The 17328-nt window shown below is 39.4% G+C and overlaps 1 protein-coding gene across 3 annotated transcripts in view; it reads left to right on the top strand.

Moving 5' to 3' along the window:
- Positions 1–17008, top strand: part of NDC1 (NDC1 transmembrane nucleoporin) — a 29509-nt gene extending 12501 nt beyond the window's left edge. For all 3 annotated transcript variants that reach the window (XM_050962314.1, XM_050962315.1, XM_050962316.1), the window contains 11 exons: positions 172–304; positions 3318–3410; positions 5536–5617; positions 6549–6707; positions 8250–8519; positions 8674–8792; positions 9099–9149; positions 10732–10795; positions 12183–12283; positions 13208–13368; positions 14456–17008. In XM_050962314.1, the coding sequence (XP_050818271.1) occupies positions 172–304; positions 3318–3410; positions 5536–5617; positions 6549–6707; positions 8250–8519; positions 8674–8792; positions 9099–9149; positions 10732–10795; positions 12183–12283; positions 13208–13368; positions 14456–14519 (1297 nt within the window). In that variant the 3' untranslated portion in view covers positions 14520–17008. The remainder of the gene's footprint in view (positions 1–171; positions 305–3317; positions 3411–5535; positions 5618–6548; positions 6708–8249; positions 8520–8673; positions 8793–9098; positions 9150–10731; positions 10796–12182; positions 12284–13207; positions 13369–14455) is intronic.
- The last annotated feature ends 320 nt before the right edge of the window (positions 17009–17328 follow it).

Genomic DNA, 17328 nt, shown 5'->3' on the forward strand with positions numbered 1-17328 from the left:
GATAAAATGTTTGTCCAAGTAACATTTCTTGTAATAAGCTTTAATCCATAAATTGTTTGTGTTGCAGAAGTCTATTATAAGCATTTTCCAATACTAAATATGTTTGGGGTGTGTGTGTATGTATGTGTGTATGTATGTATATATAACCTTTTTTTTTTTTTTTACCCCCAGTAAACTTCATCCTCTTGACACACTTACTGGTCTTCTGGATCTATCCTTGCTCTACCATACCTGGTTATGTGGTATATTTCTTCTGATTACTTGGCACATTGCATGGTTACTCTTCAAAATCTATGCTACAGAGGTTAGTATTGGGTGACTGCTATATGGGGATGACATCAGTGTTGTGGAAAAAAATGCTTCTGTTCAAAAGTAATATTCACTAACGTATAATTTAAACCAGTGGTTCTCAAACATTACATACTGGGGACCATGCTTTAATGCAGAGACTAGCTGATGGATATCTCCAATCCCTTTTTTGCTTGATTGAAGTATTTTCCTTCCCCTTTCCAATACCATAGCAAGGTTGTGACATCTATAGACAACTACAGATTAAATGGGAAAACTAATATTTGTAGAATATCTTTTGCATTTTAGCTGTTTTTTATTGCAGTAGCTCAACTTGAAATGAGAGAGCGACATGTGCTCAGCCAATGTTTGATGAACCCTACCTTCTTAGAAACTTCAAACAGAACCCCCAAAGTACATAACACTGTAATGCAAACAATTTTGATTTAACAGAATACAGGCTGAGCTATTGAAAGAGACTTCAAAGCATCTTGGGAATTAATACATTTTTTCTCCTTTTTTTCTTAATTGTTAAGCTTCAAATTAATATGGCTAAGATTTATTTTAATATGACTCATAATGTATTTAAAGCTGAGACCATGATTCAATAAAGAAACAGTGAAGTCCCAATAGTAAAGAATTGGAGTCTTATTTCTCGTTGTCTAGTTTAGATACTTTTTGTAAAACAGCAGAGAATAAAAATCACCCCCATAACATGACATTATTTTTTCGTAGACTTTGCTGAGCTACAGCTTCGCAGAAAAAAGGGCTGAGGTTTTAAAACCTAAAGCAATGTTTTCTTAAAATATGGGGCAGACATCTCAGTTGTTCCTCAGAGTGTCAGCTTTCATTCAAAGTCTCTAGCTGTTATGAAGATGGAGAAAACCTTCAAAATGTGACTCAACTATAACGGATGCAGCGATGGCTACCTGAATTTTCAGAGAGCCTGGAACAATAGCTTTGAGGTTTGGACTGCCCTATTTCAATGGGTGCTAGCTCAAATGCTAATGATTAAATGTCTACAGTAATCATTTTACTAGTGATAAAATCATGTAAGACAAGAGAGGAGGTGTCTTATTATGAAAAAGTAAAATATGGGTGGGCCTCTGACAACTTATGGCAAGGTTGAAATGTGTTTGCAGTTAGTTTCCTGTTCCTGAATGGTAGTGTGGCTCCCAAAAGTTTGGAAAATACTGACCTACAAACAAATTCAGAATGCAAAGAAGTTTTTCTACAAACATGAACAGGAAGTTTTAGCAATATCAGAGGAGATATGTACTCCCCTTTACTTTCAGAAGATGGGGAGAATTGTCTTTATTTTTCAGAATATAAGTAACTTTTCTGTGATCAGACGACTGTGCCAGGGTAGTAACAGTAAGGCAAACATGACATAAGTTGCAAGCCAGAGCAGTTTATTTTAATACAAACTACTTCAGAGACTCAAATGGGAGGATTAAAGTTTATTAATGAAATACAAAGATTCAAATGGGTTTATAGAAGTCCTCTCTCTCAAGTCCTTCAGGAAAGCCACGGATATGATTACTTCAGCTTTTAGTATAATTTTAGAATAATTAAGTTTTCCTATGCACCTTTGTAGAATCTTTAATTCCACATAATGCTTTATTGCTGCCCCGATGAGAGTCTAAAACTGGCATTTTTAGTATCTCTAGTATTTTAAGTCATAGAATCATAGACGATTAGGGTAGGAAGGGACCTTAGAAGGTCATCTAGTCCAACCCCCTGCTCAAAACAGGACCAATCCCCAGACAGATTTTTACCTCAGTTCCCTAAATGGCCTCCTAAAGAATTGAACTCACAGTCCTGGGTTCAACAGGCCAATGCTCAAACCACTGAACTATTCCCCCCACCCCCATGTCCAGATCAGAACTTTCTGAAGAAAGTGTCCAGTTTACTAAAGGCATCAAAACATGCCTCTAGACCTTGAGGTTTCCTTGTAAAATGTTTTTTGGCTATTCAGCAGAAGAGATCATAGGAAAAGTTTTTGTTTACTTGTAAAAGATGACATGGTGGGGTTTTTTTTTTTAGGTGGTTCAGCTCACTAAAAGTTGCTGTACATACATACAGTTGAATGTGATGTAAGCTGATAAGTCTCTGGAGCAATTCCTATTCTGCTTGAAGTCATTTTATTAGCTGTTTGGCTTTTTAATGTGATAGAACTTAAAGTTTCTATTTAGAAATGGAGGGGAGGGAGAAAAGAAATAGTTTCAAGAATAGTCTGCCTTAAACCTGAAACTGCTACGGAGTCTTTGTTCAAACTGTGCATCCATATTATTTTAACTAAATGTAATGTGACTAAAAGTACATTGATGGATACTTGTAATTAAATCAGCTTTTTGTTGGGATTTTAACATTTCCCTTCTATATTTGCAGTCTAAATGTTGTAGCATGAGAACCAGAAAGCCAAAAATATGAAAGTATCAAATGTGAGCATCAGAATGACAACTGAATTAGATTATTTAAAACAAAGAATTTTAACCTACGGAGTTATTAATACAGATACAGAAATGTTAAATCTGACAGTGCCCCTTTAATGGCCTTGAATCCTTCAGGACACAGCTAACTCTGTCTAACTTTGAGCTTGCTATTTGACCGATACAGTTTAGGTTGATATGCCCTTCTGGTAATGGGATGTGCATCACTTCATGTTATGTCTATGGCTTTTTCGTAAGACATAGTAAAATGTGGGATGGTGTCCCTAACATTTAACCAGAAGGGTTACTTGGTGAGTGTTAAGATAAAGTGAGGGACTGTAGCGTAAAGATTAAGTGAGTGATATGTCTGGTTCTTGTCAGTTTAAAAGTAGATGTCCATTTGTGCTACTGCATTAAAAACCACTGGCTCGTTTAACACGATGTCGAAGCTTTTGAGTATATATTTTTGTACCTTCACAGTTTGGCTAGTGACAAAAAATTAACTTGACTGTGGTCTCTCATTAACTTATTTCAGTGTTTTGTTCTGCATAAGATAACTAGTGAAGAACAAATTTAGTTGTTTTTCTCTAATTTCAGGCACATCATTTTCCTGTTCAACCAACTTTCGCAGAGGAAACAGACCAGTGCCTGCCTAAAATCTTAAACAGCAACCCTCCCCTTCTTATAAAGGTATTTGAACTGCCACGTTGATATTAGATGTGTATTCACTAAGTCCTGGTCTATGCTACAGAGTTAGGTTAATGTAAGCTGCCTTGCGTTGACCTAACTTTAAGTATCTACACTAAAATGTCGCTCCTGCCGATGTAACTCGCCCAGTACGCCAACTTAACTCCAGCTCCACGAGAGGCATAGTGCTTAGGTCAACGCAGTGTCAGTGTAAACATAGTATTGCTTACTTGGACTGTTGCTAGCTTTCAGAAGCCGTCCCGCAACGCCCCACACTGACAGTTCAATCAGTGCACACGCTCCTTGTAAAGATGCGCGCCACTGCTGCAACAAGTGTCGTGTGGACATGTAAAAGTGATTGAATTACTGCAGTGGCTGTACATCGACGTAACTTAGGGCAATATAATTTTGTAATATAGGCATACCCTAAGATTCCCTGACTGCAGATAATGGGAGACTTACGTGTAATAGTTTTGACTGCAACAAATGTTCCTTAAAAAATCAGCCTAATTCAGAACAGTCAGAAACATTGTGCAGTGCTTAAACTTCTGTCTTTAAGTTTCATAGTGATACCTTATGTTTGTTTGCTGTACGGGATCAGTGTTTAAGATGATGGAAGATTCATTTAGGTAGAAAGAAGCAGTTTCTGGTATTTTATATCACTTAGTCAATTGTGTTTGTAGACTACTGTACACTTCTGTTAAAACAGAGCATATATGAAATTCTATTCACTTTGTGTTAACTGTTTTTTCAAGCTTGTATCTTTCAGGTGAATAGGCACTGTTTAGAATTACATGTACTAGACTACATATATGCACATATTTGTGCACTCAACACTTCTGATGCTGCTGCATCTCTCCTATTGTTTGTCCTTCTGTTCCCTATCTTCAAGACCCAACATTTCCTTGGGTTTCTGTCCTCTGTAAAAATATATATTTCTTTAAAGGCAATAACACAAAAATTAACATGATTGACAAATTATAGTGGCAAACCTCCTGTGAATTTGACAATGATAAATGTCGAACTTTGTGTTCTGAAATGACAAATGTAGTACTTGAACCAATTTACTAAATGTTGCTCTTATTTTGTGGTGTAAAGTCTTAAACTGGTGTCTTACAAATGATCTAGCTGAGAATATTTCCTTGCACAGGGAAGTGCGGTAGTTAATGAGTTCAGAGACTTACAGCTTATCTAATGCTACTGCTGAGATGCATTACAGTTCCCAGTGTTTCCAGTTCTGTTTCCTTTTTGGAAAAGGGCTTGCTGAAGAGAAGCGACCATCAACAGAATTAAAGATATGCAAACCCTAGTTTGTAATGATTCCTGAAATTGTAATCTCAGTTTATTAAAAGCGTAATTTAAAACTGAATTTTGTTTATCTGCAGGTTTTGAGAAATCACAGCAGTGATGCTCAGACTTGGGAGACTGTGTGATTGTAATTATTAATCAGGATGCTTATATAGTATGAATATAGAGTACTGTAGTAAATGAAACAATGAGTTCACACTACTGAGGCTCTTTTGGGTAATGTTGATTGCTTATCTGGCTCCTGAACCACTGAGGTCTGAGTATCATTGATGTTTTGGGGCATCTATTGGGTGCTTGATAAATTTTCAGAAAAGTACTGTTAGAGGCCTGACACAATTTTTATATAGCACGACTAACTTGTTATCTAGCCCTGGCAGGCAGTGAAAGAACTTGCCTTAAAACTATGCTTTTGTTTCAGTGTAAATTCCATTATTTCTGTCTTGTCTTTAACCATTAGAGCCAGAAATTGGCACTTTAGACTACTCAGTGACAAATAAAATGGCATAAAATCTGCAGAGTTTTCTACAAAGTTCTGATTTGCTCAGCAGCCTCAGTATGAAATGAATCTTTTTTTCAGTGGTCTAAGTGAGGGAATCATTCTCCCAGTGTTCAACCTGATTAATTTTTTTTCCATCATGGCTGAATTTTGCCCACAGCTATGGTATCTGTGCACAAATCCCATTGACTTCATTAGGGATAGCATTTGTAGGAAGAGTTCTGTGCTGAAATCCCAAAACAAAAACCAGTAGATTTTGACTGAAGTGAGTATAAGTGGTCAACTTGTTTTTATAACCTATTAAAACATTTTCCTCCTTTGTAGTTCTTGGCCTTACAGGATTTGATGTTACTTTCCCAGTATTCTCCTGTGCGACGACAAGAGGTCTTTAGCCTCAGTCAGCCAGGTATTTATAAAATTCATTCTTCATGGCTATAAACTTTTAAGAGCTGTTCTAATATTAAGATTTTATTAAAAAAAAAAACAAACTAATGCTTTGAAGCATGCTTCATAAACCACAGGGACTCATACATAAAAAGACCCTGGCATCATTTGGAGAAGACTTGATAGTGTTGTCTCCCCTACTAAACTTACCAAATACTGGTGCCTGCTGTGTGTTCGGTTTTCTTTTTTAGATGACAACTGTGAGGAAACATAGGTCCTAGAGTATCAAAAGCAGAATGGTATTGATATCACAGATCATAAGTTTAAACCAAATAATAGAATAACAGATGTGTATAAAAGCCTAGTGTGAGGATGAGAGTGAGATGGAATCAAACATAAAGAAACGAATCAGCCCTGCAGCTGTGAAAGCAAACAGTGGCTGTAATGATAAATAAAGTGTATGAAACTCCTAACATGTACTGAGATATGTCGTAGGAGCTCAATAAAAACTGTCTTAAGTCCATTGGGGACCTTTTGTTGCACCTCATCAGGCATTCTGGTGTTATGGACTAGCTTCACATCTGTTTATTACCATAACTGACATCAGTTTTCTGGCCTCAAGTCTCAAACCCACTAAGCAACTAATATGCCCAAATTCAGCCTTCCAATCTGCCCACGCAACTCTCATTGAGATTACTGAGAGCAGTGAGTGTGGCTTGAAGGTTTGAATTTGGCCAGCAGTCTGTCACATATCTAGTGACTAAAAACTGTCACAGTGAAAATGCAGCATGGCTTTCTAGGAATTTAATGTTTCAGATAATTCTCTAAGCTTGTACTAAAAGTAAAAGTAGAACATAAACACAACCATCAAAACAGGCGTGGTGGTACCTGTGTCTTGAGTAGAAAGAGAACATCTGTTGTGCCTTCAAATAATTTTTCTGTGTCCCTGGTAGGTGGGCATCCTCACAACTGGACAGCAATATCAAAGGAGTGCTTGAATCTTTTGAGTGACTTGACACAGAAGCTGATTATGCAGCAGGAAGCTGCAGCTACAAACGGGAGAGTGAAACAGCCATCTACAGGAGAATTAGGAAGATCTTTGAGCTCTTCAGGTATCATTTTATGAGAGAAGATTCAAAGTAGCTGCTGTGGTGGGCTTTAAACCAGCATACCCCCAAAAGATGTGCTGTATTGCAAGGGGCAGTGTAATAATACTAGTATAAATTGATATGGAGAACCACGTGGGTAGTTGTACTGTTCTCAAGTATTAAGGGAACACTGTTAGGTTACAAAACAATTATTTTTTAAGCTATCTGTTGCTAAAAGTAACACCAAGGAGAACTAAAACAGAAAACTTGGAGAGAGAGAGAACTTTTTCCAGTTTACTTAGTGCATTTAACAGCACTCTTGTTATCTTTTTTTTTCTTCATGTTTGTGTGGCTTAAGGAAGTCAAACTATTACTACTACTTTTACTAAGTGGTGGAACCTGCTGTAGAGAGGGCTAAAATCTTACTATAACCCATTTTCTGACTCTGGTGCTGCCTGCAATTTACTGTTGCTAGTTTAAGGTGGTAGAATTAGTCTTGTTCTAATGCTGTAGGACAGAGGTGGGCAAACTATGGCCCACGGGCCACATTTGGTTGGCAGGCCTCTCCTGAGCTTCTGCCCTGGGAGGCTCATCCGCGATCCCTTCCCCGCTGTTCCCCCACCTCCACAGCCTCAGCGTGCCGCTGGCGCAATGCTATGGGCCGCTGGGCAGCGCAGCTGCTGGGCAGCTCAGCTACAGAGCCTGTCCTGACCCGGTGCTCTGTGCTGTGCTGTGCGGTGACGTGGCTGGCTCCAGCCAGGTGGCACTGCTGTAGTGCCACCAGAGCTCCAGGCAGCATGGTAAGGGGGCAGGGAGCAGGTGGGCTAGATAGAGGGCAAGGGAGTTTGGGGTGGGGGTGTGGATAGGGGTGGGGGTGGTCAGAGGGTGAGGAATGGGGGGGGTTGGGTTGAATGGGTGCAGGGATCCTGAGGGGGGGCAGTCAAGAAGGAAAGGGGAGATTGTATGCAGCAGCGGGGGGCAGTCAGGCTGGGGTTCCCTGGGCGGTTAGGGAGAAGGGGTGGTTGGATGGGGCAGGGGTCTGAGTGGGGGGGAGGGGGAGTCAGGAATGAGAGGAGGGGTTGGATGGGGCGGCAGGGGGCAGTCAGGGGTGAGGGTTCTGGGGGCTGTCAGGGGGCAAGAAGCAGGCGGGGGGTAGGGGGTGGAGGCCAGGCCATGCCTGGCTGTTTGTTTGGGGAGCCACAGCCTCCCCTAACCAGCCTCTGTACAATTTCCAAAATGAAAACGGCCCTCAGGCCAAAAAGTTGGCTTGCCCCTGCTGTAGGAGTTTGAGGGATGTTTGTTATGATTCAGCCAGTGTTGGTGTAGAAATGTGCAAATAACACTTAAGGAGAGGCTGGGATACACACAGACATCCTGTTTCCCAAATTGTCTTGGAATAAGAACTGGAAGCACAAATATTGTACAGAAAATCCCAATCTGTATTGGGGTGTATAGATGGTGCTGAAATAGCTATGGGAATAGTAACCTTAGGGGAGACACTAGTAGAAAAATGGGTTGACACATGCCAGCCTGTATGTCTCCATGCAATGTGTTCTTTATCACCAGAAGCAGCTGTTACAGAAGAAATGGCCTTCCAGACACAGAGGTCTAATATCGTGTCTAGAACCCACATGCCTTCCCTGGTTAAATCATCCCTCTTGCCTTTAAAGGCATTGTCTACATCTGATCTTGGAAGCTCTTTTGGTTCACCTTTCAGTTCTCCTCCTTCTCTAAATCGCAAGGCTGGAATTCTGGATTTAAACTCTCCTTGGCATGGATCAGTCCAAAGTCCTCATCTTATGAGAAGAGGACCAAAGCTGTGGACATCAAGTTCAGGTGGGGATCTTCGATTTCAATCCCCTATCATCCTCCTCTTTCGGTATAATTGGAATATTGTCTTGACTGTACAAATCCTTGTCTTTGGAGTTGAATGATTGCTCCATGGAGAGAGTAGCTATTTTTCTCTAACTTGGTTGGATTTCTCTTGTAGATCTGCAAATAAATGGTTCTCATCCAGCATCCTTCCCTGTGATCTCTGTTGCAAGAATTGGTAATGAAGCAATACAGCCAAGCTTTATTTATACATGGCTCCAGAACAAGCAAGAGCAGGTGGAGTAAAAATTGTAGTACAAACCAGTTAAAACCATCTTCTGTTTTTGTATGTAGCATGCAAGTTTGGGGGGGGGAAGGGGAGTGTTTTTTAAAAAAAGGGAAACTTCATTTTATTGTATGACCTTTCTCCTCAGATTAGCTGACCTAATTTTTAATTTAAAAATTTTTTTAAAACAACCCTAATTCTTCAGAACACTTTTCTCCATATATAGGGACTGTAAGGTTGTGGAAGTGTTAAAATGCATATCAGAAATGTTGCCTATATATTTTCTTAATCTTCAGGGGTTTTTTGCTCTTACTCAGGTTAGGAATTTCTTGTCAAAACGAGTGCTGATAATGTATTTCTTCAGCAAGGTAAGGATGAATGTATGTTTTGTGACAGCATTTGGTTGGGTACACCAGAAACACATGGGCAGAAGTGAGTTCTAATCCTGTATTAAGTGAACTCTCTAAATTTGGTAGTAACATTTCTAGAACATCTTTTTTATTCCAGGGTCTTACTGCGTGTTATGTACTGTTGTACTGAAGCCTCCAATACTGGAATCATGTATAGGAACAGAACTGTTCTTTCACACCAGTAAACTGAGGTGCATACATTGCTATTTCCACATAGCATCAGGGCCAAATTAGAATTTAGCAATCCTGACTTCATGTCACTACACTAACTGCTAGATAAGTCTCTAGTGTTATACCAGTTAAAACCAGACTTCTCAGGGGGTTGGTTTTTGTGATGTGGACAAACCACTGGAACTTTTCATAAATCTTTTTGGCAGAGAGGGTCAACGTGCTGGAAACTTTTTAAAATCATAATATTGGTACAAAAGATTAAATAGGTAGAGTTCAGCATTTTTTAAATTGTGTGGATTTAGTTTAGTTGACTGGCCCCAAATCAGCAATCCTCACATACATGATCCAATAACATGATAGAATTATTCAAAGGATTTCCCTTAGTTCTGATTTTAATCTTTCATAGACTTAAATGAGTGTTACCACTGGGCCAGGTCATGTTCCTGCAGGTCTCTGCATAGAGGGGACCCTCTGCATGCAGAGCTTCTCCTCTGCCTAGTATAAAGGGAGGGGTTTAGCTGCCTCATGGCAATTTTTATGCCTCCCAGTCCTGGCCCCACAGAGACCTTTGTGAAGTCTGGGATAGAGAGTGGGCCATATTGGGTCAGTTGGGGAGCTATCGCATGTACATTGTCCCTCAAGCACAGTGCTTAATTTGTGCCAGGTCAGAGCCCCGGCACCTCTGGGCTTGGTGTGTCTGTTATGAAAGTAAAAAAAACTGCTTCAGCCCCGACACCTCTTTCGTTTCAAGTTAAGTGCTGCTCAGGCCCCACTGAAGTTAGAACAGATTATATAGCCTTATTTTTTGTAAAGCCCCCACTCATGGTTTTCATGGGCAACGGCAATCAGGAATCTGGGATATCACTCGGGGGGGCAGAGCTAGTGTGCATGTTCAGGGCTTTTAAATAGTCCTGGCCTCCAATGCATCTCCTGAGATCTGCTTGTTTTACAGGTGGGTCCTGCAGCCTTTTCTGCCAGGGTGGGAGGTGGTACATAAATGCAAGTAGCTTGCCACATCCTGGGGTAGGTCTGCCCAGCGTTTTGAAGTATGCTTATTTTGTATAGGCAAACAGATCCCATGGTGGACATTAGCTGCAATGGAGACGAGCGTGCTATAACTATTTAGAGCAGGCAAGTTCCAGTTAAATGTTTCGGTCCCTACAGCACCTATAGTAGATGCCAGTAAAACTCAATAGCAAGCCTTTTCCGGTGGGGACTACACTGTACAACTGTGTAAACTGGGCAGCATTTATAGTCTTGTTAAATAATGGGTGGGGTCGTATTTGAACAAACAACTGTGATGGCTGGTTGTCGGGGCGGGGGGGGGGAAACCCATACACTTTTCTGAAATCTTATGCTTTCTCCTTAGCATCCAGAGGCCTCGATCCAGGCTGTCTTTTCTGATGCCCAAATGCATATTTGGGCATTAGAAGGTAAGCGACTTCCGTTTGAATTTGTGTTCGTTATTCGGGGTTTGTGGTGCAACAGCAGTGGACATCATGAAAGGCTCCAATTCCAGACTTGCTGTATCCATTACTATGTAAATTAATTTAAATAAAGACCTTCTCTTGTAAGTATAACCCACATTCACACCATGTGGCTGTTTTGTCCACCTCGAGTGGCTGGACTATAAGATCTGAATCTGCTACTGGCTTTGAGCTAGCAGACTTGGATCTCTTGGCTCAAGCAGTAGATGTTCATGGGTTTAGATCAAAAAATCCTGGTTTAATCCCCACTGCTGATACCCACCTGGGGCAACAAATTACTTTTGTTTTAGTGAAGCGTATGCAACATTGAACTTGTAATACAAACCCACAAAAGGGGCTGTTTCTGTTGCAAAATTGCCACCTTTATGTCTGTTACTGAGTGACCAGAGAGGTTGAAGTGTTCTTCCACTGGTTTGTGAATGTTCTGATTCCTGATGTAAGACAAACAATAGGTGGAAGTAACATATGGAGGGAGGTGGAGTGGAGAGAACAAAGGTAACAGCGATGAAAACACATGGTTGCATCAGATAGCTATTTGCTCAGTTTGGAGACTTTTTTAAATCGAGATACTTGAGCAATAGATATTATAGCAATAATTCCTGCTGGCAATCTGCCTAGTCATGACCTACATAATTGACTGATTATATTATGTTATGTTATGTTATGTTGTGCTAGGGCAGGCACTGTACAGCAAAATAAAGACTGCAATCTGTGTGCTAGAAAACTGGCAGTTTACACAAGGCAGAATTCAAAAAGCAAAAGGGGTGAGGTGAGTTGCAGGGGGATAAGAACTATAAATTAAACAGATGTGGCAGCTTGCCATTTACCTGCCAGTGCCAGATGGAAGTGACTTGTGGGTATCATGGCAGAGGTAAGTTTTGAGAAGGGATTTAAAAGAATAAAGTGGACATTTTACCATTATGTGGAGGAAGTATTGCCCATGCAAAATGGGCAGTGTGGGTTAACTAACTATTAATGATGCTTAACTGGATAATGCTTGGTTAGAGCTATGGAGCTAGTTCTGGTGATCTCTAAGTGTAAGACTTGCAAGGTGATGGGGAAGGCAGCAAATGTAGATGGGCAGCTAAGGCAACAAATCTGGGGATAGTTTATACCATGGAGCAGCCTCAGGACTGCTGTAACCTGCACCTGTCTGCGCTGTACTTAAAGGAATCTCCAGGTTGCAGTTGCTGTAAACTGCAGTGGGGGCCAGGATCCGGCCCATTAAATCCCTAAAATTGAATCCTATTTGTTCCATTTCTGGAGGCTAAATCAAGATGAGTTAGGTCTTAGTTATATTAGACTTAATATTAACCTCTTTCTTTGCTTGGAGGTCTATCCCGTTTGGTTGCAGCCTCATTTACTGAAGATCGATTTGGAGTTGTCCAAACTACATTGCCAGCTATTCTGAATACCTTACTGACTCTTCAGGAGGTGAGGATCCTTGACATCTCCTTAGTGCAAAACTAGTTCAAGGGGGAAGTTTTCCTGTTCATTTTCGTGTCTCTCACTGGCACTGCTGACTAACTATAAAATGAAACTATGTCGCCACTTAAAGTGACTTATCATAATCTTCAGTTAAGCTAAACAAAGCACCAGAATCCTTTTTTAGACTGAATAAATACCTCATTAGATCTTTCTTACTGACATTACACTTGGAAAGTTTTTTAAATAGATGATACAAAATGCTCAATTATAAACATTTTCTCATGGAAGTAATTATTATAGTGTCAACAGAAGTGTTTAGGATTTAATCTTCAACTTGATCACATGTAACATACAGCATTTCAATTACAGAGCCAACACATTTCAGGAGATCAAACCTGTTTCATGTTTCTCAGCAAATATTAGAGATTACTTTAGAATCAATTATCATATCACTAATGATACATTTGGGAGTGTGTTAATCACACAGATGTGTCTCCAAGGTAATGTTATGTGCCATTTATTACAATCACTGTTGTGTCTTAATGGCAGATTCTCAGAATTTTAGAGGTAATTAAAATTCTTAAGGCATTCCAAAAACATGCAATGGAAATGCTTCCTTATTTCTAAAAGATTAGTCATGGCAAAGTTGAGAATTGTTCCTTCTACTGCAGTGTTTGTACTATGTTCAGCATTTAAAGAATCCATAAATGGAGAATCTCAGTTTACAAAGTCTGCTCCTGTATTTCCATTGGCCAAGATGCAGAAGGAATGCTGGGTCAAGCTGTCTCCAATCTTTTTTACTTGTCAGTGGTGAAACTTCTGAATTTGCTGTTAGTCTCTTTGCTTTGCTTGGCACAACCGCCTGTGCTACTAGAGTTCGTTTGAAATGGATTCAGCAGAACATTTCTTCTCATTCACTTGTCAATCCAGGTTGTAGATAAACATTTCAAGCTGCCTCATGCTTCTAGCAAACCTCTCAGGATTTCGGGAAGTCTGATGGATACCTCCTTCAAAACGCTACGATTTGCACTTAGAGCATCCCTGAAAACTGCGATATACCGGATCACTACTACTTTTGGAGAACATCTAAAGTAAGGCCTTTTGTATTGGCAGCTACCTGCTTAGTTCTGTTTAAGTGAATGTAGTGACAAAAGTCATGTCTACATTAGCACTTATGTCAAAAAAACTTTTTTGTTGCTCGAGGGGTGGTTTTTTCACACCCCTGAGCAACAAAAGTTTTGCCGGCATAAGCACTCATGTGCACAGTGCTATGTTGGCAGGAGATGCTTTCCCACCAACATAGTTTTTGCTGCTCATTGAGCTGGTTTTATTATGTCAATAACATGGCTACACCAGAGCTCTTACAAGGGCATAGCTATAAGCTTGTAAGTGTAGACATGGTCCAAGTGTACCTATGGAAAGGGAAATCCCATGTATAGGACCTTTACAGGACATCTAGTAACAATTTTCAGCTGTTGAAAACACAAAGGGAATTTTCCCTATTTCCCCCTCCTAATGGCAATGAATATGTATTATTCACAGGGATAATCATCTGTAAAGTTCTAGTAGCTCCCAAACATGGGGCTTTGACTGTCAGGCTCTGGCTGGCTGTGCTGTTGTAAAAGCAATGGGCAGCCTCATTCCTAATTTGTGGACATGTGGATTGATGGAAGTTACATGAACTATGAGATCATCATTCTTCAGTTGGCATTTGGCCACCGTGCTATTAACTTTGAAAGTAACAGTAACACATGAGCAATCCCTACTTTATAAGGGATTTTTCCTTTGCAGACTTCAGATATATTTAAAATAGATTGTTTACATTGGGAGAAGATGTGCATGAATTTGTTAAATACTAAAGGAGCTTATAAGTGAATTACTGTTTAGGATCTCATTTAAAAGAACAAATATATTTCAGTAATTAAAACGATTTAATACTTTCATACATGTGAGCAGGTTTAAGAAGTAGTATCCAACTCCAAATCTGAATTTGCTTGTCTTGCCCTTAATATTTGAATGTAGGTTTTTATTATATAACACAACTGGGTTTTGTAGATTTCTAATGGACTCCCAACTATAGATTTCAACTTGTGCTTAAAATATTTTGACCTATGAGGCTTTGCTCTACAGTTGATGTAACATATTAATGTAAAATTTTATGCTTCTATTTTGTTTTAGTGCAGTTCAAGTGTCTGCAGAGCATAAGAAAAGACTTCAGCAGTTCTTGGAGTTCAAAGAATAGTTAAGTAAATTAAATAGGTTACATTGCTGATACTGCTACAGATGGACAGTATATGTTTAGCATTCTTGAACTGGAAGAAAGTGGGACTAATCAGTCTTCCTATCTTGTTTGGTGGCCTTTTCAAAAAGTGTATTTTGAAGGTAAACCATGGAGTGCAACTCTTAGCAGAATTACAAAACTTCTGTTTGGATCACTTTACTTGATCTTTTGTATAATAAAGCTCTTTTTAAAAAAAAATTCTTTAAATATTCTTGGCAATTGAAGAAACCTGAGTTATTATGTTATGAGATTAGTACCTGCTTTTGAGGAGAACAGGGTTAATTTGTCACTTTTCACTTGTTTCATGAGGTATGTTTTGCCTGGCAGTTGATATTAAAGAATGGAGGGCAGATTCGCAAAGGTGCTTAAAGATGCAGATAGGCCCCATGTAACACTTATACTAGGCACCCTGTGTGCATCTTTAGGCACCTGAATACCTTTGTAGATCTGGCCCTTTGCATTGTTTAGTGCAAGGAGTTTGTGCTTTAAGTGATACAGAAGTATGTACGTTATGCTACAGGATAAAAGGGGCAACATTTCTGTCTGATGGCAAAATATCTGCAAAACAAAATGGTGTGCAGAAAGCCATATCTAAAGAACACAAGCGAGTACTGTTTACTTTGTAAACTATGTAGTTTGAGAAACTAGCAACTTGGATTTTAGTTTCAAGAGGGTTTGCAGAATTGTTATTAATGAGTGTTTTCTTAAATTAAATTGATCTACATAAAGACATGTGGAAAACAGTAAAGTTAGTAAAGCTTTCCTAGTAGCAATCTAAGGCTCAGCCCAAAAAGTTTGAATTGACAACCTTTTTGTTAGAATGGTAAGCAAGAAATATGAAGATGTGTTTTGGTGATAGCATTTCATCCTTACATTTCAATATCTGCCTCACATGGGAAACAAATGTTGGTAACTTATGTGCATCAGTTAAATGTAAGCAAGCATGTCATCACTTTTGAAGGGACCATACTACCTCTTAAAGATAAAGTAACTGCACACAAGTTTATTAATGTATTTAACAGTGCAGGCACCACGCCACAAATATATGTAATAAGAAATCCTGAGATGCAGCTGCAATATTTTCAGCAAAAAAGCAAACTGAACACTTACAAATGGATTCAGGGTGGTGGTGGTGGATATATATTCAAGTTTTGTTTCCCTTGGTTTAACTCCATTCCTTCAGCGGCCATACCTGTCTTAAACCAGTGTAACCCTGAATAGAACATGGCCCTAATGCTAACTCATATTTGCAAAGGAATTTGGATAGGACAGATCTTGCTCATGTAACTGGCTTTTAATAGTTCTGTTGGTGTGGGGAACAAGTGACTTGATGACAGATAGCAAGTAGTACATTCTGCAGTGACCTGTTAGGGTTTTATGTTTAAAAAAAAACCAAACAAATTTGAGACATATATGGTGCTCTAATTAGTAAAACTCTCAGGAATTCATCATATTGCTATAGTACCTACGTGTCAGGGTTCTCAGCTTTGATATTGAGGTATATTATCCACTTTAGATCCAAATATATATCTTGGCATTTACTGTAAACTGATAACCGCAATTTAAGGACTTGATGTTTAAATCGCACATAATTAAAAGTTTTCACTGAATTTAAGGTCTGCCTGGCATTTGGGCAGGATTTTTGTTCTTGCCTGTTTTGGCTTTTTTGTAATTTGACTTACTCATTTTCATTATTACACAGTGCACCTGGGCCACAATATGGTCTGGTAACTGAATGAGTTGCATCTCAGAACTGTCTCTTGTTCAAATGGTTTTTGTTAAATGTTTCAAACACTTAAAAAATCGGCACCTTTTTTCTTAGCAGTACAATAGGAAGGTGCACATGAGGAAGCACTCCTGTGAGTTGTAACCAACTGTATTATGGCTAATACCAGGAGTCTTAAAATGCAGATTTCTGTCTGAAACTAAATGTTTGCGGTTGGTCCCTCTTCTTTTGCAGTGGAGATTTGCACATCTTCCCGCAGCTATTGAAGAGCAGAATTCACTGAACCCTGTGTGCACTAGCTGGAGAGGTACTTTGCAAGGCAAGAACTGATTACTGTGTGAATTCTTTAAGAAGCTACAGCTCTCTGCTCAAAATGATGGCTATTAAAAGTCACAGAAGAGTCCATATGTGTCTCTTCATCGCTTTACCCCTGGTGGCATTGCCCTTAAGCACCTTTTTTATAGGGTTATGAGCACGAGAAACTGTTAAATTAGTTCTGTTTGTTTAGCGTTCTCTTTAAATGGTATAAAATCCATATGCCTACTCTGTAACAAACTCAAGAGGTGACTACTATGTAGCCCAAATGGACATAGGGAAGAACACTTTTTTGCTTTAATGTGTTTTACTGCCTGGTAATTACTACTTTCCTCAGGGCCTAATAGATCAACATTTACAGCCTTTTTACATACAATTGTCTCTAAATAAAAATATCCTTTATTTGCAACCTGTGTCTGAAATGAAATTGGGATTCTTTTGTCCTTTCCATCACGGCAGCCTCAGTCTGGAGAAGAAATTGCAAAACATTTCTACAATTGGTCTCTAAATTATTTCAATTCATATAAGGCAAATTGCATACAGCAGCTGGCTAGACCAGCTTGGCTGAGCTGTTGCAGTTTACTGTGGTGTCTGTTGTTGAAAATGAAAGTAAATCCAACCAAGGGGGGTTGGTTGTGGTGAGAACTTTATGAACCGGTCACCTTTCCAAAAAAGTTAACTAGCAGAGTATCTGAAATGAGCTGGGTGCAACTTTAACTAGATTCTGCT

Source organism: Gopherus flavomarginatus, chromosome 7 (assembly GCF_025201925.1).
Source record: "Gopherus flavomarginatus isolate rGopFla2 chromosome 7, rGopFla2.mat.asm, whole genome shotgun sequence".
Classification (NCBI taxonomy): domain Eukaryota; kingdom Metazoa; phylum Chordata; order Testudines; family Testudinidae; genus Gopherus; species Gopherus flavomarginatus.